Below are 24865 nucleotides of genomic sequence, written 5' to 3'. Positions count from 1 at the left end.
GAGCAGTCTCTGGACAGTGTCATTTCTTTTACCTCACTAGCCACTTTAAAATTCCCTGTCACACTCCATCTGCCCTGACAAGGCATCACAGAGAATACTCACACTCCATCTGCCCTGACAAGGCATCACAGAGAATACTCTCTTCCATCATCATCTCGTAGAAAGCCAGTAAGAGCAGTCACTCCCCCATACACGTTGGTCACCCTGCACTGAAGGAGATTTCCCAGCTGCATCTGGAGAAAGAGAGAAAGGAGTGTGACAAAACCAATGCTCATGACAGCAGTCAGATTAGCCTGATAATCTTATACTACCAATGTTTTTCTACACTTACTGCAAGGCATATGCAGTAGGGACATCCTGACATATTATTCATGTTTTATCGCTGATGGACAGACTGATTTCACCAAGTACTCTAGGTCAGGTGTCCAGTTATCTCAGCTTATTGTGTTATCCACGGAAAGCATTGTGCTCCTTGAAAGGGTAATTCCTGCAACATTAATCTTTCCAGGAGAGCTTGTTTTTACATAGCTAATTATTGATGAATTCCATTCTGCATCCTCAGATAACACAAATGAGAGAGGTAAAAAATCCCTACATTTATTTAAAATACTTTGTTTGGATGTTTTTTCCTAAAAATGGGAATATAAGCAATTGTATTACTGAATGTTTGCAATTTTTTATATATAACATTTGAATATATTTTTAATTGCAGATGCAAATCTACTGCTATGATGCAGATCAGTTTACAGATTTTGAAGAGGCAGTTAAAGGAAGTGGAAAGTTAAGAGCTTTATCAATTTTGTTTGAGGTAAACAAAATATATCTTTGTGTCATTTAATAAGCCTTGAAACACAGCAGATGTTCAAACTGAATTTAACTGGTTCCAGTGTGTGATCACCGAGTTAAAAATTTCATCCATCTTTCTAATTTATTCTTGCAGAAAAGCAAATGGGCAAAATAAGTTTGTTTGGCTTTAAATCATCTATAATTTTGGTGGTAAACTGTAGTTTGCAACCCTTTTTCATGAAGCCTGTTAAAATATGCAATTTCTTTTTAACAGATTGGACTAGAAGATAATCCAGATTACATTCCAATCATTAATGGAGTAGATAGTGTTAGTCGTTTTGGTAAGTTTGCCTCCATTTTTTATTGATTACTGATTAACTCAATTCCACTTCAGTGTGATTATGAAACATTTAAGACATTGAGGAGCATGGTTCTCTCTTGCTCAGTCATGTCTATTTTGTTAGAAATTACAGAACACATCTGGACAGATGAGAAATGGACAATCACCAACCACATGAAATCTAACATAAGCAAGTGCCAGATTCTGCTCCTGGGAAAGGGAAATCCTGGTTATGTATACAAACCAGGGAGGGACAGTCTGAAGAGCACCCCTTTGGAAAAAGTTTTGGGGTTTAGTTTAATGGGAAGTTGAATAGGAGCCAGCAGTGCCCTGGCAGCCAGGAGGGCCAATCCTGTCCTGTGGGCATCATGCACAGCATCACCAGCCAGGCAAGGGAGGGGATTGTCCTGCTCTGCTCTGAGCCGGGGCAGCCTCACCTCCAGGGCTGGGGCACTTCTGGGTGCCACAGTGTAAGAAGGACATCAAACTATTAGTCTGCATCCAGAGAAGGGCAACCAAGATTGTGAAAGGTCTTGAGGAAAGGAGTGTCTGAGGTCTCTTTGCTCAGCTTGGAGAAGGGTGCCTCATCACAGTCAACAACTTCTTTAAGTGGGGCAACAGAGAAGCATTTGCTGACCAGTGGTAGGACATGAGGAGATTGGATGAAGCTGTGTCAGAACTTCAGATTGGGCATTAGAAAAGGCCCTTCACTGAGATGGTTATCAGGGACAGCTTGGGAACAAGCTCCCCAGAGAAGTAACTGGTCATGGCACCAAGTATCTGGATAATGCTCTTAGTCATATTGTTTAGTTTTAGATCGTCCTGTGAGGAGCAAGGAGTTGGACTTGATGATCCTCACATGTTTCTTCCAACTTGAGAGATCTTATGTTTCTCTGATTAATTTACCCCAAGAATATTTGTAACAGACATGTAAATGAATAAATATAACTATCATGAGAAATTTGTAACTGTTTAAATGCTAAATCCAGATAAATCTGATTTATTTTGTACGTCTTCTTAATCATACATGTCAGGGTTTTTGTATTTGGTTGGAAGCCAAGTAAGACTGTTATAACTATCTAAGAAGGGTCTCACAATAGTGAGACTGTCACTGTTCAGTAGACTCAGAGGAGAGAAATTTTTTTTCAGTAGCTCCTGTGTAAATCCAAAATAGTCCAAATATATTGTATTGGTAATGGTTGCTAATCAAGACACAACTTCAGTGTGCACAAAGAGATCTGGGCTATGTCTCTAACTCAGTTTCTGGTGTCTTTGCAGATGCATAAATATGAATGAGCACTGTCTTGGACAGGGATATATTCTTACATCATGTCCATGACTTTAAGGAAACCTGGTCTCAGTTTTCCTTTTTGTATGGTGCTTGAATTTAAAAAGCTGTTTTAAAAGCCTTCAAAAGTGTGATATTCAAATCAAGATTTCTTTTTTCCCTCTGGAAAACAAACACTATTCAACAAATTTAAAAGGGAACACCTTTCATAAGTTAGAAAGACATGGGGGGTGGAAATATAAAGTAGTTAAGATTCATTACTTTTGTGTGTCATCTTCTGTGAAACAAAAAGGAGAACTAGTAATACATCAAGACAGATGCTGTCCTACAGCCTTGGAAGGAGCTGTAAAACTATCAGAGCAAGATTCAAGATACAGCCACTACATGGCACTTCAACAATGCTTAGAATACAATTTTCCTGAATAAAATGCAGATGAGCTCAGGAAATTCAGGTCATAACCAAATCAGGTTGTTTCTTCTGAAGAAAAGCACACAATCTCTCCTTGTCTGTGCCCTTGTCAGTCATATCTCTCTTGTGCTTATTTGAATCACAGTTGCTGAGTTCTCAAGCTCTGCAGAGGAGCACTCCTTTTCCTTCTAGACAAACTTTCTGGTTTTCATCATTCTTTTTAGGTGTTTGATTTTGAGAATCTAGGCTGTGAGTCTCATTAAAGGGTATTCTAAAATCCAAAGTTGCAAAATATATGGCAGGATTCTTGTTACAAATGAGAGTTTCATGTCCCCAGCCATCTATATAAAATGGACTTCATTTTTGCTGAGGGACAAATGTGTTAACTAGACACATACCAGATAGCAATGATAGCTTCTGTCTGAGGGCTGATTAGCATTTTGACAGGAGAAATGGAAGATGTGCTTTGTTCTTCACTGCTAAATGTTCCCTCTTCATGATACATGAATGAGAGAGAAGGGACGAGTCAGCTCTTAAACCTTAACTCAGTAGAGAAGTCACTGCAGAGAAGAAAAGCATCAATCCCTTGTAGTCAACTGTTAATGCAATTTTGCTCTCACCAAATTTGTAAGGAATTATGCAGACAAAGGTCAGAAATCTGTACAGAGATGAATAAGTAACATACCTGTAAAAGCATGAGTTAATGCACAGTATGAAAATTCATTAGATGTTCAGAAGTACTTACCAATTAGGGAGGAACTTCAAATGAGTAACTTTACATTGAAGTAAGTTGTATAAGCTATCTACACTATTACAAGGTGTGAAAAGCAACATTATTTTAGATGCACCAGAAAGTAAAGCAGATAATTGTCACAGACTGAAAAGTCTGCCTTGCTGAAGTTGTTACCATTTATGCCAATTGCTGTTGCTGGACCCTACTGCCATACCAGCAGGCACAGCTTTCTGTGGATGGATTTCCAGCAATCCCTCATGCTTACTCCCAGCTGAAAAGGTACCCAGTAAGGTGCTGACCTGAAAGATTTGATATTATTTTCACAGGACATGTTCTCCTGGAGGAGGTCTTTGCATTGTTTGCTGATTTGTGTAAAGCTGTTGCAGTGTTTCACTATATTATCACCATTTTAAAAAGAATCCTGATCCACAGAAATTTTGCTTCTGCTATCATGAGAAATAATAACCCTCAGGCCTAGCATGGCAACTGTTCCCCAGGCAGTGATTTTCTGCAAAAAACTCAACAACTTGATTAAATTTGGGGGGGGGGGGGAGTTTGAAGCCGTATCATGAGACCTAGAACAAAGATTTAATAAACTTTTTTTCTTTGAAATTCAAGAGTGAGACAAAGGTTTGGCACCTTGTATGTAAGCTTACAGTGAGAAAATTCTTGTGAACTAATGTACTAACATTAGTCCGTTTGTTACTGGAATAACTTACTACACCTTCCCAAGTAAACAAAGTTGGGCTTGGCTTGAGCTATACTTTTTCAAATGAAATAGAAGACTTCATGATTTATTTGTATTCTAGTCTGTCTGGAAATTAAATTTTGAAAAGCCTCTAAATTAGCATGTTCCTATAATGGTAGTTCTTTTAAAGAGTGTGATTTGTATTTATTAATTGCTTCGGTAGTATTTTAACTATCTGACTCTATTTTTCTTTTTTATTTTTTCAGGAAAACAGGCCGCCTTAGAACCATTTATTTTGCTGAATCTCTTGCCGAATGCAACAGACAAATATTACACTTACAATGGTTCTCTATCAGCTCCTCCATGCTCTGAAACAGTTGAATGGATTGTGTTTAAAGATACCATAAGTATTTCTGAAAACCAGGTAATTTGTTTAATGTAGTAAAACCAAACAATTATACATAATACCAAAGAGAAATTGCCATGTATATGGTAGAAGCTCACGGCATTCATTGCCAGCCCAACAACAAAGCTTTTCTTTAATCTAGTCAGAAGTTTTTCATCAGCTGTTAACAATTAGAAAGCATCTATATTAATTGTGTTATCTTTTTCATTTTTCATGGTTTAGTACTAGAATCTGAGCAATTTCTTGTCTTAAAATAGGATAAGAACATATCCCTGGCTGTCTGGACTTCGAGCTCAGATAAAAGGGAGTACAAAACACTTTTTGGATATTCCCCCAGACACATGGTGATGCTGAGCAGAGCATACAGCTCCAACAGCTGAGTGGTTTAAAAATACTTGTTGAGTAAAACATTAGATATACTGATAGAACAGAAGAAAAGTTCAGTGCCATGCAGGATAACTCAACTGTGAGACTTTATCCAACATCTTTTCCCCAGAGCTTTTGCCTATTAGCAGAATCTGGTCAAGTTTTATGGTTTGTAACTTATTTTTTTCCTCTTGTCTTCTAGTTAGCTGTATTCTGTGAAGTGCTTACAATGCAGCAGTCTGGCTACGTTATGCTGATGGACTACCTGCAAAACAACTTCAGAGAACAGCAATATAAGTTCTTTGGGCAAGTGTTTTCCTCTTACACTGGACAAGAAGAGATTCATGAAGCAGGTACTTAACTGAATTGTCATTCCTCTCTTTGCAAGTTAAAAGACAATTTTCAGTACAAGATTCATCCAAGTATGCAGTTACTCATTTTAAATTCTGTAGAAAGTAGCACACTGTATTATTAGTCATAAATCTATCACTTTAGAGAAAAAAAACAGCAATCATAAAACATGTCAGATTAAATGGAGTGGAAAATTAAATGCTTGTCTTGACCAGGCATTCAGTGACAATCACGTCAGTTCAAGCTTCCCTACAGAGCCCTTTTAATGTGTTTCAGACTTCAACCAAGCTGCCTTTTCAGAGACTGCAAGAGTATTTTGTTTTACAAACCTATTTGGTTCTTTATCGTGTAGTGTGGATGCTTTTTCAATAGAGACTGAAGGGCTGTCACCAAATTAATTTCAAGTAGTTTGCTTAAAAAGTGATAGATGGAGAGAACTCCAGAAGCCAGATTCTGTTCTCAGTCTTACCTTAAACTTCAGGGAGGTTTGAGAAGGTCTGTGACCAAAATAGTACATAAAGCAGTGGGAAACAAGATTTGGCACTAAATATGGAAGTCAATTATTCCTATACTAACAAGCACAAAAGAATATATAGGAAACTTCTAAACTGGAAGCACTGTGTTACTACTTGGATGAGAATACCTGTAGATTCTTCAACTCAGTTTCACTGAACTGTGTTTAATTAGACATGAACAGATGACTTAAGCACAGGCTATAGGTGTTCTGATTAGAAGTGGGGTTTCATACATGTAATTTTACATATTTATGTGATCATGTATGTCGACACACACAAATGCAACTATGGGATTTCTTTAATGTAGAACATTAGAGAAGTGTTTATGTTTTTACCTCCATTTTAAGACAGAATTTTAAAACTCTAGGAATCATTAAAGTTAAGTGTTCAGATGTAAGAGCTGTAACACAAATGCCAAAGTCTCTAAGAGTCAATAGGCTTATTCATGTTTAATATTGCATAGTAGTCAACAGAAAAAAACTAATCTTTTTAATCCCTTTAGAGGATGTATGAGAAATGCCAAGACTGATTATTACTCAGGTAGATAACTGAAAAATTATTTTGTGTTTTGAAACCTAGAATCTCAATTTTCTCCTGTTGCGTTCAGTGTAGATTCTCATTAGGGAGTAGGATTAAATGCTTGATTTATTGCTGTAATTAATACATGACACTTCATAAGTAGAACTAAGTTTTCTTAGAAAAGCTAGAAGTATCTTTCTATTCCATTATAAAGTGATTTCAGGAATTTTCAAAGTATTTTCAGGAATTTTCTCACAGTAACATCCCCAACATTTTTTGTGTATACAAGCACAGTCCTACTAAGGGCATGGAAGATGCCTCATTCCCCAAACCTGCCCAATGATACATGTAATTTCCCTATGCAATATGTATGTAGCAATTTAAGAAGATTTAAATAGCTAATCCTTACAGCCATGCTTGAGGATTCACCTAAAAAATAGTGTTTTGAAATTGTAATGCTTAATCTCCACCAACCTCAGCTGACATGCAAATCCATTTATAATAAAAATCATAGTTTACTCCTGTAAACGTGAGAACCATTGTAGTAGCTGCTGGGCACATTGGGTGACTTTCCATCCTCTCCACCCTTCTGGTAAGGCCTTGGAAATAAGTGCTGAAACTTAACTCTTATCTATCTTCCTGGATTTAGTAAGGTATAAAAAACAATGGGTTCTTCAAATTCAAGACTGACAATATATATTGATAAAAAGCACTAGCCAGCCTGTTTTCCCATGAGAAATACAGCCACATAAAGTTCAGTGGCTCTCAGTTAAATTCTCTTGTGAGACATGGGGTGAGGACTCGTGCATTTATCCCTTCACGTTCCTCAGTCCACGTGACTTCATTGTCAATTCTCAGATTCCCAGCTGTGTGTGGGACACTTCCACTGGCACAGTGGGTGGCGTGCAGGTGCCCAGGCATTGGCAGTGGTGGGTACAGGGGGGTCTCTGTGGGGAGAGCCCAGGGCTGTCCTGAGGCAGACCCAGACAGTTCCAGCTGGCTCCAGCCCACCCATCTCAGGGCACGGGGAGCCATGGTGGCAGCACCTCCAGGAAAACAAAGCTGCACAGCAGTGAGGAGTGAGGGAGACAGAGAAACTGCTCTGTCACTCCCAGGTGAGAGAAAGAAGAAGGGGAGGAGGTGTTCCAGTAGCAGAGCAGAGATTCCCCTGCAGCCCACAGTGAAGATTATGCTGAGGCAGCCTGTCCTGTGGCAGACTCTGGAGACTCCATGCGGGAGCCAGCTGCTGGCTGTGGCTTCTGGAGGGAGCCCATGCAGGAGCAGATTATCTATCAGGACTCTGACCTTAGGGAGGACCCCCAGTGTAGCAGTCTATTCCCAAAAGACTGTCCAGAGGCTGGAAAAATTCATGAAAGACTGTATCCTGTGGATGGGACTCTAGACTGGAGCAGAGGAACAGCATGAGGAAGGAGCTGCAGAGGCAAAGTGTTATAAGCTGACCACAATTCCCATTCCATATTCCCCTGTGCCACTGGGAGTGGGGAGGTGGAAGAATCAGGAGTGAAGTTGAGCCTGTGAAGAAGCAAAGGGTGGGGAGGTTTCATAGTTCTGTGTTTGTTCCTCACTATCCTACTCTATTTTTATTGGTGATAAATTTCCCCAAGTCTAATCTGTTTTGCCCATGATGGTGATTGTTGAGCAATCTCTGTCTTTGTCTTGACCCACCAGCTTTATCATCTTACTTTCTTCCCCTGCCTTGCTGAGGAGGGGGAGTGGGCAAATGTCTGGGTGGCCAGCCAACATCAACCCAGCAGACATCTGCTGTGCTGCTCCACCTCCATTACAGAGATAGACAGTGTAGATCTAAAATATTTTTTAAAAATTGCTTTTTTGCCACACACTGCAGGGATCTACAAAGCCCCTGAACATATGAATGTAAATGAAGTGATTTCATGGCTTCAACAATTGAAAAGTTGAATTGAAAAAATAATCTCAAACATAGATTTAACTAAAGTAAAAGAACGCAACAAAGGTTGAGGGAAAAAAACCAAATTTGGGCAGGTTATAAAGGTATTCTGGTCAAGAACAGCCCAGGCAGCTTTTGGCAATGATTTGGCTGATGCACCCCAGTGGTTCCCCATGATGCAATTAAGTTTAGATAAAAATGTCCTAAGTTATGTGGGTAGCATTTTATTCCACAGGAGAATCAGCAAAGATAGATGCATTACTACAACATGATGTGATATGCAAAACCAGCATCTAAGTATTCACCTGGAGAAAGCAGAGACTTGGCTTAAAGTTTAGCTGGGGTTTGAGTAGGCCTCTGACTTTCTGTGAATTTTTTTGCAAATTTTTCTGTGAATTTGTCCTTCAGACTAGTAACAGACTCAAGAACTCCCTTTCTTGCAGTCTCTTTGCTCAGATTTTTCTAGAAGGTGGTATCACAGCAGAAGTACTTAATTAGGTAAGTTGTTATGTGGTCTCCTTTCTAGTCTCTGGAGAAGGAAAATGGGAAAAAGCAGAGTAAAGTACTTCTGTGTTACTGACTGGTAGGAAAGAAAAGGGATCAGCAGGATGATTTAAAAATTGGCATCAGAAGAAGGGCAAGAGAAAGCATTTTGGGAAAAAACGGAGGTGAAATAATACGTAAATGATTGTCATGTAGTAATGTTGTCAGTCATTGCTGAGATGAACATCAAAAGGAGGAGAACAAAAAGGAAGACTTTTTCTTGGGAAAAAATAGAAGAACCATCTGGAAAGGGAAAAAAGAAAACAAAGAAATAACACTGGAAGCACCAACCTTGTACCTTTAAAAGTTTTAATATACTGCTCTGTAAGTCTGAGTACAGAGTGAGATTTCAGAACCAAATTCACTCATAAGCAAAAAAGATGAAGGGAGGAAAAAGACTGTAGAGAAGAATTTGGAATACAGAGAAGCATTTTGACAAGAATTTTAAACACCTTTGAAAAGAAATAGCTGAGGAGTGTTTAGATTCATTGAAAAAGATGGAAATCTGTTTAAATCACCTGTGTTCATACTCAGAATTGAGAAAGGCTAGTCTAATGATTTCTCCTTGCCATCTGGTGGAAATGGGAAGGAATGCCAAATTTTAGGAATGGAATGGAATGTACACAACATAGATTTTTTTTTAAAACTTGCTCTTTTTTTGCATCAATTAAAATAATTAAGTGTAATTGATAAAATGATGTATCAATTATATAGCACAGTAGATTCAAAACACAGAAAGGGAGCTCACCTTAATTACAAAGACTAACGTTGCCTCTGCTATTAGCTTACACATACCAACACAGAAATTAGGAAAGCCTTGCTGCTTGTTTTCCATTGACTCTCTCAGACAGAAGCTGCTCAGAACGTCCCACCTTCCTTGGAGAAATTCCTTTGACAAATATTTCGACGAGGTTTGAGTGCCCCCTTGTGTTCCAGTGGCGAAATGCAAAGCTGAAGGACTTCTCAAAATGCAGCATTGTCCCCCAAAGCCTTGGGGCATCTTGGTTTTCGTTTCTTTTTAGAGAACTCCAAAGAATCTGCACCTCTTTTCTTAGTATGATAATAGGGTTTTTTGCTTTCTTTTTCTAGATACTCATATATTGCTCTAAGCACATTATGAGATGTAAAAAATGTTTCCTCGTTTATTCCAATTCAAGCTAAAAATATAATAACAAGCCTTAAAATATAATAACATTAAATGACTGCTGCTAATGCAATACTTAGGTTCTCATTATTTACCTTTTCATTCTTCTTTAAGTACTATAAAAAGATTCAAACAGCCTTGAGGGGAAATTCAGGTGATAGGTTTACCTTTAACAATTAAACACAATCTACTGTAGATTAGTCTATAATAGCTAGTGTGAGAGTATGCATCTCTTCTAGTGCTACTTTCATAGAGCCATAAAAATTGAGATTTTTTGATTCCCAGGACAGATATAAGAATCTTTATGTTTTATCATTTATATTTTATTTCTTAGGAACTGGATACTAATATTTCACTAAATATGTTATAGGAGGCAGAGAGAGGAAATTCAGTCCTCAACTTTACTTGCTTTTAGAAATCTAGTGTTTAAATACTGGTTCTGTTTACAATGGTATGGCATTTCAAATGTTTTAGTAGAAAGCTAAAATTGAGGCACACAAAAAGACTTTAATTTGTTTTCTCAGGAAGTATCTCAAGATTTTAGTAGTTACTTGTACCATTTGATAAATACCATATTCTTTCCTCTTTTCTTTCTTCCAGTTTGCAGCTCTGAACCTGAAAATGTTCAATCTGATCCAAAGAACTATACTAGTCTCCTTGTTACATGGGAAAGACCTCGTGTTGTATACGACACCACAATTGAGAGATTTGCTGTCTTTTATCAACAGCTGGATGGAGAAGATCAGACTAAGCACGAGTTTCTGACAGATGGGTATCAGGACTTGGTAACTGTAAACTCTTCAAGTTTCATAAAAAGGGATGATGGTGTAACAACCCACTGTTAATTATTGTGATGGATTCAACCGTAGCTGGGAGCTGATTGAAGAGAAATTGTCTAATTTTTTGGCTGTAAAGCCACAAAGACAACTTAAAACAAAAGAAAAACGTCTCTTGTCTAGAACAGGAAAAAACTCTACAGATTGCTGCTTTGATTTGCCTATACTTGCTGTGAGCATGCCACTCACAGAGCTCCCTAGCCATAAAACCCAATTGTCAGTCAATAATAACCTGTAAATCATTGCTCATGGATGTGAAAGAATGACCTACACAAGCAACTAATGAGATTCAATTCAATTATACTGCTATAAATCCTAAGTTACTGACTACAGCTTCATGGTGTTTTACTAATGAGATCTGTTCCTCTAACCCTCTTTAAAGACTCGTCTGATATAATGTTACCTAAACTTGTGTTCAGTGCTAAATAGTTATTTGGTTTATTATCATCCATGTAACGAGTTTGTATTTTTTTATTTGACTGAAAACCATTTGTTACAATAAAATAAGAAGGCACACATTATAATACTAGAAGAAAGGAGCTTTGTGCTTCATAACAAAAATGTGCTATAAAAAATTAACATTTTCAAATTCTTGATACTTATTTGCAAGTAAATGATTAAATGTGTTTTTTTCTTTTAGGGGGCTATTCTAAACAGTCTGCTGCCCAATACAAGTTATGTTCTTCAGATAGTTGCTGTTTGCTCTAATGGTCTGTATGGAAAATACAGCGACCAAGTCATTGTTGATATGCCTTTAGAGGATGCAGGTAAGTGGTCTTTTGAGTTTAGTGATCCCTTTTGGCTGAAAAATCTGTATTTCAAGTAATTTGTTTGCAAACCAGTTAAAATGCATGACTTCGGAATCATGCCAAAATGAAATTTCAAAATCACTGCAGTTAACCTTCAGCATGTCCCTTGCTAATGATATTGTACATGACATAATTCCTTGTAAGCATTACCTATAAAAAACTGCATGTTAATTTTTTTAATTCTAAGACTATTCTGAAAAGCACCTACTTGCTTTCAAATCTCACAGAAATCTCACAAGTGTATCTTTTAGATGTGTAGGGAAATAAAACCATGTTTGGTATTATTTCTCTATGGTTCAACCATCCTCTCAAAATTAATCCACACCACCAAAGTATTAAGGAATCAAGCAATACAACCCCAGTATATGATTTATAAGTCTATATTAATGATTTTGAAATTTGATTTCTTATGAATACTTGGAGTATAAATTCAAAAGACTTGTGATGATGGAATTCCCTTGCTTCTTAATGCTGCCTCACAAAAGAATCAAAAGGCCTAACAAACAAATCTTAATGATTTCACAGCCAGATTTGCTTCTTCTGCCTGCTGGTAAATATGAAATAACTTGAAACTGTAGCATGAAGCTTGATCTTATCCTAATAATTCCTTAAATTTGGTGTAAGTTTTAGCATCGGATTCAGTTCCTATGAAAGTGAGTGAGGGCTTTGTTTTTAATTAAGAACACTGTAATTAATCATAGAAAAAAATCAAATGTTTTTTGATCATGTTAGGAGCTATTTTATTTTTAATCTAAGGGCCTGGATTTTGTTGTTTGTTTATGCATTCTGTAAATACAGTTTTATACTTATGTATGTCTGTTTAGCTACAGCAAGGTCATTAGTGGTGAACTTGGGAAAACAGGCCAGTTTTTCATTTCAAGGGAGCCACGTTCCATTACAGTGAGAGAGAATGTGATTCTCAACAATCTCTACCACATGAATTCTGGACTAATAAGGCTAGCAGGCTTACAATAATGTGGGTTTCTCTGTAGGAAGAGGATACAGCACCAGGTATAGTACATACACATTTTTAATAAAGATTTAACTTGTCTTTCAAACACAGCGCATAATAATGTATTTTGGGGTCTTAAGTTAGTATTTACTGGAACTTTCATATTTCTCTTTAGTTTTCTAAAAAGTCCACAACAAGGTTCTGATGTTCTGCCTGACATTTCACTCTTCTGTCTACCTTTTATTCATCTCTTAGTATATTCTTCCACTTACTCTCCAGAATTTACTGGGTTCGTGTTTGAAGAGTTTTCTCAGATGAGAGTTTATCTACATACCCACATCCATTTCTACATGGAATGACAAATAAGCAGCATAGTGTTATCATCATTTAACAAAAAATCAAGTCAGTACTGTGCTGCCATCACAGCTGTAAAACCTCTGAAAACACATATTGCAAAACAAAGTCCAGTGTAGGTGATATCCAGAGGATAAATCACCCTCCTCTTGCTACTGCTGTATCCCTGCTGTAAGGATGGGCTGCATCCGACCCCGCTGTGTTCCGTGAATCCCTTTGGAAGGAGACGTGGATGCAGAGGCAGGGAGAGAGCCAGGGGTGCTGGGGCTGGGCAAGCACTGCCCAAGCACTGGGCAAGCCCTGCCAGTGCTCTGTGGCAGGAGCAGGAGCTGCTGGGGAGCAGCCCCAGAAGAGGAGGATGAGGCACTGGGCGGCCTGTGGCTGGCCAGCAGTGCAGGTGTCCCAGCCAGCACAGCACCCCTGCTGAACTGCTGCCAAAGCCATGCAGAACAGGGCCTCATCCATTCCAGGAGAAGGTAGAGGGAGGGAAATACATACTGGAAAATTAACTTCACCTTCCAGTATCATCAGAAATTTCTCTGAGATTTGTATGCTCAGACAAGAGAATTTGGTACAATAAATGTTATATTTCAGACTGTGTTATATTTTTCATAATAAATATTACGTATCAGGCTGAAAGTTTGATACTCTCAAGCCTTTTTACACTGGTAAAACAATTTTTACTTTGCTATTTTGAATTTTAAAAAATTAAATAAAAAGAGTGCAAAGTTTTTTAATAAAAATTAAATACTGAAATGAATATTTGCCTGTTTAAAAAAACCAAAAGTTTCACTGACATACTTCTTATCTGAAATAGACACAAAAGTTATTAAATCTAATTTGGTTCTTTTCTTTTGGCATTTCCACAGTGATACCTCTGAAAGCATTGAATAAAGAAAATTCAGGGAAAAATTCCTGTCATGTAATTAGTATGATTTCTAAGAGTGTACATTGCTCTATAAGTAAGTTTCTTATATGCTGGATAAACTCTGGATAAAATTTTAAAATAGGAAAAAATCATCCATTAATTTCTAACATTAATATTTATTTGCATAATTAATTTTACTAATTATTTATACCTGAATTAACTGTTGCAAATATTTCAAATATTTCCATATTTAATTTTAATATACGTAATATTAGAAAACAGATATGTGGGAATGTAGATATCTAACAAGAAAGATTTCTTCAGAGTAGCTTGCTGATTACAACTATAACATCAAATTGATTTTGTGATCTGCTTTATAGATCTTGAGGCAAAAGGGGATTTCTTGGAGCTCCTGCTTGGGAATTTATGAAAGAAAAGTTATCTTCACCGTGAAGACATGAAATAAAGTTGACACACATAAAGCATAAATTAAATCTTTCATTTTCAAGAATTACTCTGAGTAATCCAGTTTAATTAAGATGAAATTCACTACAGTCACCTCCAGATCAGTCTTCCTGTTAAGAGCTAGAGCAAGGCATGAGTCGTGTGGAGCCATTAGATGGGCCCTTTTCCAGGAAGAATTCTGTCCTTGGTGTGGCCACTTCTAATGAGCTCTGGTATTCAAAAAGTTCAAGACTGTTGAGCTGTTGGTTTGGACTTTCCTTTTTGAGATACTTGCAAGAGTGTTTCTCATGCCTTCTCCCCACCCAGTTTGGTGCATCCCATATGGTTAGTGAGGGCTCTACAGGCTCTGGTGATCCACAGATCCAAGGCTCTTGTTCTCAGCAATGTTTTGTAAGATGAAGGACCTCTTTGGGGTCTCTGCTTCAGTTTGTGGAAGCCTCAGGAGCTGTAATGTAATGACACTGGGCAAGGCACCACAGTGGAGACCTCTGCTCTCTGGGTTTTTCCTGAACTCTTCAGAATTGCAACCTTCTTCTTGTGTGTGCATGTTAAAATTTTTTCCAGTTAGTTTCCACTTAGTAAAAGCCAACAAATGCACAAATGATGCAGCCACAAAATTTCCACTGAAAATGTAGGGAATCGTGTACAACACATTTTAATCAGCTTTGATAACAGTCCAACCTTTATTTACAAATTTTTCATTTGTTATTAAAATTGGATTTTGAATAACTATGTAAATGTCTGCTTCGACTCTCTAGATAACATCTGTATAGAACTGAAGGTTGTGCAGTAGTTTGTTGTGTAGCTAATACTGGTGATACTTACATGCTTTTGCTGACACAGGAAAGGAAAAATATATAACTCCCCATTCCTATTCCTTTGTTGGTGTTTGTCAAAAAAAACCCCCAGCATGCTGGGACATAGCTCTCAAATGCTGTCTCCTGCCTGGCAGCTCGTGCTGTCAGCAGTACTTTGTGAGGGTCTAACTATGCAACTTTTTTGTAACTCATCTTTGAGATTTTTGTCCTGAAAATCACTAAACATGTATTAAATGTCTGATTTAGGGGATGCTTTTTTCTAATTTTGTACTGATAAAAGTAGAAATCTGAAAACTAATTTAATCAAAAGAAACAGGCTTTAATTTTGTACTTGCCGTGCAATTTATTACATGTCAGTACAGAAATGAAAATAGTTTTTGTTGTGCGCATTATTCTATAATTATAAATCACATTGTTTAAAGAGATTTTTTTTTTAATATTTCCATTGAAAAAATGTAGGGAAATAGTTACATCTCTGTATTTGTTCTACTGTTTCTTAACCTGTCATTAAAATGGACTAGGAAAAGATCTCTACAGAACCCTCATTATTTAATTATTTTAAAATGTATACTATAGAATAATCAATATGTAGTTTCAGAAAAAATAAACAAGCTTGTTCATCAACCTTTTGGAGGGTGTGGCTGTTCACCTTGGATGGGGGATGTTATTATGTTTCTGTAATCTCCTGTCAAATCAAAAGCTCAGCAGCAGGATTAACAGAACTTCTGTAAGTGTGTGTCTCTAATACTTTCGACAAATAAATTTTATATGACCATCTAAATTCAAATATTCCTTATAAAGTTCCTGGAGATTTATTGGTTTTGTTAATAAAGAGGTTCTTTATATATATATATACACACACATATATATATGTATGTTAAAGCCTCTCTTTTGAGAAAACAGCAAGAAACTGTAGTTTCCTACTGGTGGAATTTGAGAGCATGTATCCTACTGTATACTCTAGCACAACCACTACAGTTTGTTTTTCTGACTGAATCTGATTAAATCTCAACTCAAGAATAGTAACCACAGAAAAGTAGGGATAGAATTCCTCTGTACTAAAAACATGTTTCAGACAAGTCTGTTAAATACCTCATACATGGTGTGGATCTATTATGGGAGAGCATTCAGACTAATGTCAATATTTGATTTGTATCATTGAGAAGCCAGGGAATATCATTATCTCATCCACCCCTTCCTCCCCTCCCCTCCCCACCCTGTCCCAGAGCCTCCTAGGCCTCAGGAGTCAGAGGTAAGATAATTTTTTTATCTATCTAGCTAAAGAAAAGTCAGTTCTGTATTTGGTAATTTATAGATGTTTGTTACTAAAGGACAATTTGTGAAGATTTTGTGCAGCATTTCTTAGTGAAAATTTGTTTGCATGCTATAACCTACAGATAATACTGCTTGATCTTATTAGTTTGATAAACTTCATCTAGTGTATGTTACATATAGCACATCTTAATTTGTTTTGAAAGGTAGATATGGATAGATCAAAGAGAATACAAATTAAGTCATAGATCTCCATCTGACTTTGCAAAAAAGAGAAATATAGAGATGGAATCTTCATCCTAGTGTATTGAACAAACTACATTTGGGCATTGTGGAGGAAATGCAGACATGGAGCTGTGTGTGATGGTATTGTAAGAATTGCTCTCCAGGCTAAGAGGTTTTCACCTAGTGCAAATCAGCCCTCAGAATATGTGCTAGCACATATGTGCAGACAGAGTGCTAGAACATGGCTTAGGAGAAAGCCCTAGAAAGATTCAGAATGGATATGGGCCTTTTTGTGGACCAAAGGAGCAATAAAGTGCATTAGTGCTCTGGAAGGGGTCTTAAATTTCTGCACTGAAGAGCTGAGCAAGTTCCTAGCAGAGAGGTGGATGTTCCTTTCAACCTGCTTTGAAGCCTCTCTTGCTGACCACCACCAGAAGTATAACACTGGATTTGGCTGAAAAGGGAGAAAGAAGGCAAGAGACTACCTCTAAATTTGGAGAGATGGATTTTCAGCTGGGTTGTAGGAAATTAATTTCTTCAACCTGTTTCAACTGGTTTTTATTTTTGAAAATTTAGAAGGCCTCAAAAGTCTCTAGAGTAGTTCTTCACAGAGCATGCAATACCTGTTTATTAGGGACTTTTTCTGGGATGTGATACAACTGGCTTTATGTCTGTACATTAAATCAAGTAGGGTGAGAGTCTGAAAAAGGTTGTAAGCACTGGGAAGGGTGAGTGTCTTTGGTCTGCCTTGCTGGAAGCATGCAGCCTGCTGAATACTGACTACGATGGCATTGCTGTTGCTCTAGCACCTAAGTCCAAGCCTGGGTGTGCAAATAGGGAATTTTCTATATGAAAATGATAGAATAGATTATTTACAAGAATATCCTCAGAGCTTTCAGGTTTAATGTGGAGAAATAGTTGATCCCCAGACCTACTGTATTTCTCACTTCTGTATTTCTGCATTAAACTGTATTTCTGCATTAAACTGTATTTCTCATTGAAAACATTTTTGTAAACGGCTTTCCCCAGCCAACACGTGCTTCCTCCAAAAGTGCAAATCCAACGGTATCAAAATAGAGCCAAACAAAACTGTTGTGGCTGAATGAATGTGTCTAGATAAGTGAGCATTGCTACCCTTAGTCCTTATTCCAGGGGGTTGCCACTTCTCCAAACACAGTCCTACAAAAAAATCTTTGACATTGTCTCAATAACCATATTAATTAGGCAGTTGAGTCCTTGCAGAATTCAGAATTCTGTCTATTTAAAATTGTGGATGATATGGTGTGTATTTTTGTTTTATAGAGGCTGACCTCATTCCTGAACTGAGTGAAGCTGAAGAATATGAGGTATAGCATTCATTTTTTTAAGAGTGTATTTAAAATAAATACATTTCAACTAGATTGAAATTGCATTCTGTGAAAATTGACAAAACTATGTCACCAAATGAGTGTATTATCTGCATTTATGTATACATATATATGCATGTATGTGCATACATAGCCTTTGAGCTATATTTCTCCCTAGATAACTCTGGAGATACCTCAGTATTTCTCTGGGGTTAGAGGTACATGGTGAAGTAAAGGATATCACAGAATATTCCTAAATATTTTTAATATGAGGCACCAGTTTGCAATCACCCCTCTGTGAAGTCTGACAGAATTGTTCATCAAAGAATCAAAGCTGCCATCCAGTGTTAGGCTTTTTAGTTAAGGAGAAGTTTGATTTCTCCTTACTTGTGATGGTTTTATCATGTAGTAAATTAAAGTAAGGGAAGACGATAGTTGTGCTGAAGAGTGAGAATCAAGTGTGTCTGCTATCAGTGTGCTATTGGTTTAACTGTTACTCAGAAATTCTTGGAGGTTCATTTGCTTCTTGAACCCAAGTGAGACTTTAAAGTATAGCTTTGTTTTACAAAATTTTTGATGATCTTATGATAACCTTTGGAGGCTTCATATTCAGTAACTAGGTCTCCAGTGTTGGAGCAAGGAGAGATGTAAAAATGCCATGATTTTAACAGTCTCCAATACCAATTGTGTAACATAGACAGTTACTTCAGTAGGACAATGATCAAGTAATATCAAGTAATCCATCATAATTTTTAATTTATAGTTTCAATCTATGACCACAACATTCTCACTTCATGACAAGTCCTTTTAGTTAAATAGCACAGCCTGTGCTCACCTATCTATTTACCCTCCCTTGCATTTGTGGACCCTGAGTAATCAGTAGTACAGTCATTTCTCTTTTCTAATGTATCTAGATTATTATGTTGCATCTGTTTCACACCAGTGAACATCAACTGATTTTTACTTGAATCGAAAAAGTTTAAAACTCATACACTGCCTTGCAGAAATAGAAACATGGGCCTGTCCAGTCTAGCCCAGGTTTGAAGGCAATCAGTGGTGGTGCTGCTGTCCCTACATTTTGGATATTTAGTTCTTCAAATGAAGTCCAAACCTGAGAGTGACATCTGAGGTACCTTATGTTAAGTGCATGAGGGGTTGCTGGTTCAAAGAGGCGCTGCAGTGTGAAGCCCAGCTCTAGCCTAGTGGGTAAAGCCCTTGCTCTGGTGAGACTGGGTGAAGGCTCACAACTCCTGTTTGCTGAGTGCCTCAGTCAAAAACATACTCAGCAGCTCTTTATCTTGGGCACGTTCCTTCAAAGGCTGTTGATTTTTTACATTACTCTCCCTGCTGTGCCCTGCTCAATGCAGGAATGGGAGATCTACTCAACCTAAACTATAGTGGAAACTGAGGAGTTGTTAGATTGATGACTGTGCCTATCTCCTGTCTACTGGGTGTTTTCTCTCAGCATTATGCTTGTGAATAACAAACAGTGGCATTTCCACCACATTGCCAAGCCAGATCTTTAAAAAAAAAAACAAAAAAACAAAACTATTTTGCAAGAGGCCCTGTGCTGCTCTGTCTCTTAGGGCTATGTGTGCCTGTCAAATCAGGTCCTTTCAGAAACTGAAAGTGTACCTCAATCTACATGGCAGAGTTGGGCTGGGACAGGTTTGATTCTGGTGCAGCACTAGATGGGGACACAGCACAGAACTGCAGGGACTGCTGTGTCTAAGTCAAAACAAAAATGCTTGCTGAGGGAGTTAGGTGCTTCAATGATAATATTTTTTTTATTTTGTGCAGGGAAAGCTGTAGAGTGGATGAAAAGATTTGACCTTAGATCCTCAAGCACTGCCTAAATGCTGATTGCATTCAGGCACATTTTGGGTTTTTTTCTTTTGGATATGTCCTTAAAAGGCAGAACTCTAACACAGATTTTGCACAAAGTATTGTTATTCATTGTCATTCATATTCAGAAAACAAAGGGTCATAACAGGACTAGGGCCTATGGCTCACAACACTTGTGAAACTCTGACAGTCTTGATGAGGATCATGAACTCTTCCAGAACACTCTGACAATTCAGCAGAATTGAGGTCATAAATATATTTTACAAATTATGTTGTTGTTATTATCGTTTAATTACCATCAGGATATTAGTGCAAACCTCTAAGGCATTCTGAAGGCAAAAACATTTTTTCATTGCAGTGTATACAATCTATGCTATATATTGCATATACAATTGCATTTTATTAGGAAAGAGTTTGGGCCTTCTTAATAAAGTAAATAGATACTGTGAGTGATTTTTGCCTCTCAAACACAATTTAAGTAACACAATATTGAAGAAGTTATTGGGACACAGCATTTTAATGCTTTTATTGCAAATAAGTAATATTTTTCAAGATAAAAGAGGATATGTCTTCTTGCAGTTAATACTTTAGTTTAAGACAGTCTTCTCAAGTGTTATTTTGCTTTACCCCTCTTGATTTAACTATCCAGGAAAATGTATTATTAGAGCTTAGTTTTCATTCATGTTCAGTCTATAAACATTTTTAATTGTCTTCGGCTATGATATTTTTTCAAAGGATGAAGTTGATGAAAAGGAAACAGAGGTGGATGAAGAAACTGCAGTGGTTCCTAGCACTGACAGTACAATGAACCAATTGAGGAGAGATTTTCAGGTGATTACATCCAGCTACAGTCAAGAAAAAATGCGAACAAAACCCAGTGAAGCCAAAACAAATAGATACCTAACAAGAGAAGAATTGCATGGTAAGGATAATGTTTTCAAAGCAGTTTATTATGCTACTTCTCCACCTATTGGTGAAAATTCTGAAGAGGAAGATCCTTTTCTGGAATCCCAAACAATTACTGGAATTCCTCCTCAACTCATTGACTCCACCAAAGGCAGAGAAGACGAGTTTATATATCTTTCTTCAGGCACCGAGCCAACAAGAATAACCACCTCTGGCCACAGTGACGAAGATTTCTTATTGCCTCCTTTTAAACCTCATCAGGAATCTGATGACTTTTGGAGTTCAGTTCCTACCACTTCTTCATCACAGCTGGTTACAGAGGAGGCCTCCCAAGAAGATGCCCTTCCTTCAGGAAGCCCAGATATCAGTGTGCATGATGTCCTTTCCCAAGGCTCCATTAGATATGTTTCAGAAGTTGTAGCACCCTCAAGCTCCGATGAGCCTCCAAAGCATACTTCTTCCCCTGATGGAAATTTATGGTTTCGTAATGCTACAGATCCAGCAACTCAGTCTGTTGATACATCACCTAGCGGGCAATTGTCTCAGACCAGTTACACTGATGCTTATGTAGAGGGATTAAAGCCGACTACAGCGCCCTACACAAGCAGCCCAGTGGTTTTACAAGACACCTCAGATGCGGATTTAGAATTGCCACATTATTCTACCTTTGCTTTCTCCTCTGCTGAATTATCACCTCACTCTATCTCTTCAAGCTCTGGAGAATATGGTTCTGCTTCTGCTGCCAGTGAGGTACTCTCTCAGACAACTCAGCCAGTCTATAATGGTGAGATACCTCTTCAACCTTCCTACAGTAGTGAAGTGTTTCCTCTAGTCACCCCTTTATTGTTTGACTCTCAGATGCTCGACACTACCCCTGCTACATCAGATAGTGATGTGACCTTGCATGCTACACCTGTATTTCCCAGTGTTGATGTGTCATTTGAACCCACCCTGTCTTCCTATGATGATGTACCTTTGCTTACATTTTCCTCTGCTTCCTCCAGTAGTAAAATGTTTCACCGTTTGTATACAGTTTCTCAAATGTTTCCACAAAGTGCTACTCCAGCTGTTGCAAGCGATAAGGTGTCCCTGCATGCTTCTTTGACGTTGGCAGTGGGTGATCCATTAATACAGCCAAGCCTTGCTCAATTTGCTGATGTGGTGTCACATCAGACCACTCATGCTGCTTCGGAGACACTGATGTTTGGTCATAATAGAACTCACATATTTTCTCAAGTTGAACCATCCAGCAGTGATTTAAATATGCATGTACTATCTACAATGTCTGAACTTCCTTATGCTTTGTCTGGTAATGTGGGCTCCCTCCAAAGCTTTACTGTTTCCTTTGACTCTGCAGAATTTGTGCATGATTCTGTTGACGTATTTCATCAAGATCCTTTATTTAGCAGCTATAACAATGTACTGGTGCATAAACCTTCTTCTGTAATATCACAAGCTGAAACTTTGCTGCAGCCTACACGCTCTCTATCTAGTGACACGGATTGGTCTGAAGCATACTCTGGTAGTGAGTCCCTTTTGCCTGACACAGATACTTTGACAGTACTTAACGTTTCTTCCTCTGATTTTGTTGATGAGATTCCATATGAATCATCCGGGTTTAGTGATGTTAATAAGATGCTTCAAAAAGGTGATGTAATATATGGAGATGAGAGAGAACTGAAAATTTCCTCTTCTTTAAGTGAAATGGCTTCCAGTGCTGAAAGTAAAGTGATACATGAACTTTCTACATCTGTTTCTAATAATGTTGTAATTGAGCAGAATATGACTCTGCAAGAAAGCCCACTTCCTGTTTCTAGCACAAAGGGAATCCTTCCAGTCTCTCTTGCTTTTCCCACTACTAAGATATTTGATCATGATATTAGTAAACTTACAGAAAAGCACCTTTCTGTTCAGCCTTTGCATGTTACAACTCCAGCCTTTGATGACACTTTGCTTAAACCTATGCTTAGTGCAAGCTCAGATCAAGCTCTCTCTGTCCCTGCTTATAGCAAAATGTTATCCTCGACTCAGCTGTACTTTTATGAGACCTCAGCTACATTAAATAATGAAGCATTACTGCAGTCCTCCTTCCAATCTTCTGGCGATGGCACTCTGCTTAACACAGCTGCAGTTGTGCCTAGTGATCCCATATTGGCTGAAAGCTCAAGGGTTCAAAAAGATAGTTCTACATTTGACCAAATATCGCATCAAATGGCACATGTTACTGCTACAACTGCAAGCAAGCTGCATTCTACATCTGCACCTTTTGTTGCTGACATGATGTCAAACACTTTTAGTAAGCCCACAGCGTCACTTCAAGGTTTATCTTTTTCTTATGAAAGTGAGAGATACATTTCATCCAGTTTATCTAACAGTGAAGATGTTCAGAAGGTCATGCCTTCGTTGTACAGTAGCGATGCTTCGTTTCAGCTGACCAGTTTAGAAAATACAAATGCCTTTCCGTCCCAGGCAGCGAATGCTGCAACAACTCCCTTCCTAACAGGTGACACATCATCACATGTAGCTACTCCTACAGACAGCCATATCTCTTCAAGTGTTTTTGAAAGAATTGAGGTTGACAGTGTCTCTTCAAGTTCCACACTTGGTTTTGATCCTGTTCATATGCCTGCAGTTGTTTCTGGTTCTGATGTGTCCGTTCATCACACTCTTCCGTTACCAAATACATTTATTTCAGTTACAGCTGTTCCTTCCAAAAGTGAGATCCCTGTAACTTTGAATAGGTTGCTGGTTCCTTCTGGAGAATCCTCTGGGTTGTCCCCCAGTGTCATGTCCAGTACTGATTTGTGGTCTTCTGTAGTTGAGGATGACTACGATGAATATGATGATGCCTTCCCTGTAAGTAACTGCATCTCATGCACATCCCATAGAGAAGATCAGGATATGATAGTAGAGGATGAAAATACAAAGGTAAATAATAACAAGGATCAGAGTAACCTAATTGTAAGTTCACATTCTGAGAAACCTGAAGAACAGAAGTTTTCTACTGCTGCATCTGACAGTCAGATAAACCGTGCCATGGACAGACGTAATTTTACATCCATACCAACTCTGACAGCGAATGTGATCCCTGAGAAGCACAACAACCTGAAAATTTTGGAGAACCACATTCAGACCTCTAGTGTCCAATTGCAAAATACATCAGAATCTAAGTCTTGGGCTGTTTTGACAAGTGATGAAGAAAGTGGTTCTGGCCAAGGTACCTCAGATAGCCTTAACGATAACGAAACTTCAACAGATTTCAGTTTTCCTGACCATAATGAGAGAGACACTGAAGGGGCAATTGAAGCAGGTAACTCAGAATTAACTCCTGGATCATCACAATCATCAGCCTCATCTGTTACTAGTGATCACTCATCAGTGTTCAACATCTCTGAGGCAGGTTAGTTATGGATAAGTCTAATGAATACCATGGGAAGCTGTCAGGGGATACTTTTGTGCCATAGAGAATGAGAAGGTTTATCTACAGATAATAAAAGGGAACGTAACAGTGCCAATGGGTGTGATTAAGGAAGCATTGGGGAACAGGGTTTCATACAGAGCTGGCTATCTTGTGAATGCTACTTCTGGCTACTTAAAACTGCACCTGAAATATTCTTTTGTAAGATGATTGATGGTCTGCTTTTGGATAGATGCATACTGTCAGCAGAAGTTGAGTCATGCAAAATCTGAAACAAGAATTGTTTCAGTGCTAATTTTTGCTTTTATTTTTAAAGGTTTGAGAGGGACTTAGGTTCTCTGTTGAGTTCTTTGTACAGAGATTAGTGCTGCCCGTATGGAAATACCACCAGAGGAAACCATGCCTCTGCCAGAGGAAACATGCCTCTGATATTCTCTTCTAAACTTACAGCAGCACATTTTTTTGTGTTTTCTAAGAGGATGAACAAGGAAGAAGATGCTGGTCTTATTCTGATTCATAAAAACATTCATTTTTGCTCTGTGTATGCCACTTTCAGATTTCAGTGAGATGCAGAATTTTTGTGCCAGATTTGTGTATTCCCAATGTGGAGCCAGATTCTCCTCTAGATGTTCATGTTTAATGCTATTTTCTTATTTATTCCTCTTAAATTCAGTGAGAGTATTTGCAACCCACGATTCCAAGGATAACGTCAGAAGTCAAAATTCATAAATATATC

General features: G+C 38.0%; 1 protein-coding gene and 1 long non-coding RNA gene across 9 annotated transcripts in view; both read left to right on the top strand.

The window, feature by feature from the left end:
* PTPRZ1 (protein tyrosine phosphatase receptor type Z1) overlaps positions 1 to 24865 on the top strand; it is a 133647-nt gene that overhangs the window by 78576 nt on the left and 30206 nt on the right. For 5 of the 8 annotated variants that reach the window (XM_036400607.2, XM_036400610.2, XM_036400605.2 and 2 more), the window contains exons 5-12: positions 713 to 808; positions 1061 to 1127; positions 4511 to 4668; positions 5219 to 5369; positions 10616 to 10800; positions 11492 to 11618; positions 17917 to 17960; positions 20541 to 24111. In XM_036400607.2, coding sequence (XP_036256500.1) covers positions 713 to 808; positions 1061 to 1127; positions 4511 to 4668; positions 5219 to 5369; positions 10616 to 10800; positions 11492 to 11618; positions 17917 to 17960; positions 20541 to 24111 — 4399 coding nt within the window. The remainder of the gene's footprint in view (positions 1 to 712; positions 809 to 1060; positions 1128 to 4510; positions 4669 to 5218; positions 5370 to 10615; positions 10801 to 11491; positions 11619 to 17916; positions 17961 to 20540; positions 24112 to 24865) is intronic. The other 3 variants (XM_036400612.2, XM_036400611.2, XM_036400609.2) reach the window with 2 other exon arrangements.
* Positions 13847 to 15741, top strand: LOC118697745 (uncharacterized). Its single transcript, XR_004981797.1, has 2 exons — positions 13847 to 13928; positions 14215 to 15741. It is a non-coding gene; the product is annotated as an uncharacterized LOC118697745 (long non-coding RNA).

The sequence above is a fragment of the Molothrus ater genome, chromosome 5, assembly GCF_012460135.2.
Source record: "Molothrus ater isolate BHLD 08-10-18 breed brown headed cowbird chromosome 5, BPBGC_Mater_1.1, whole genome shotgun sequence".
Classification (NCBI taxonomy): Eukaryota; Metazoa; Chordata; class Aves; order Passeriformes; family Icteridae; genus Molothrus; species Molothrus ater.
This window is presented reverse-complemented; position numbering and strand designations above follow the sequence as displayed.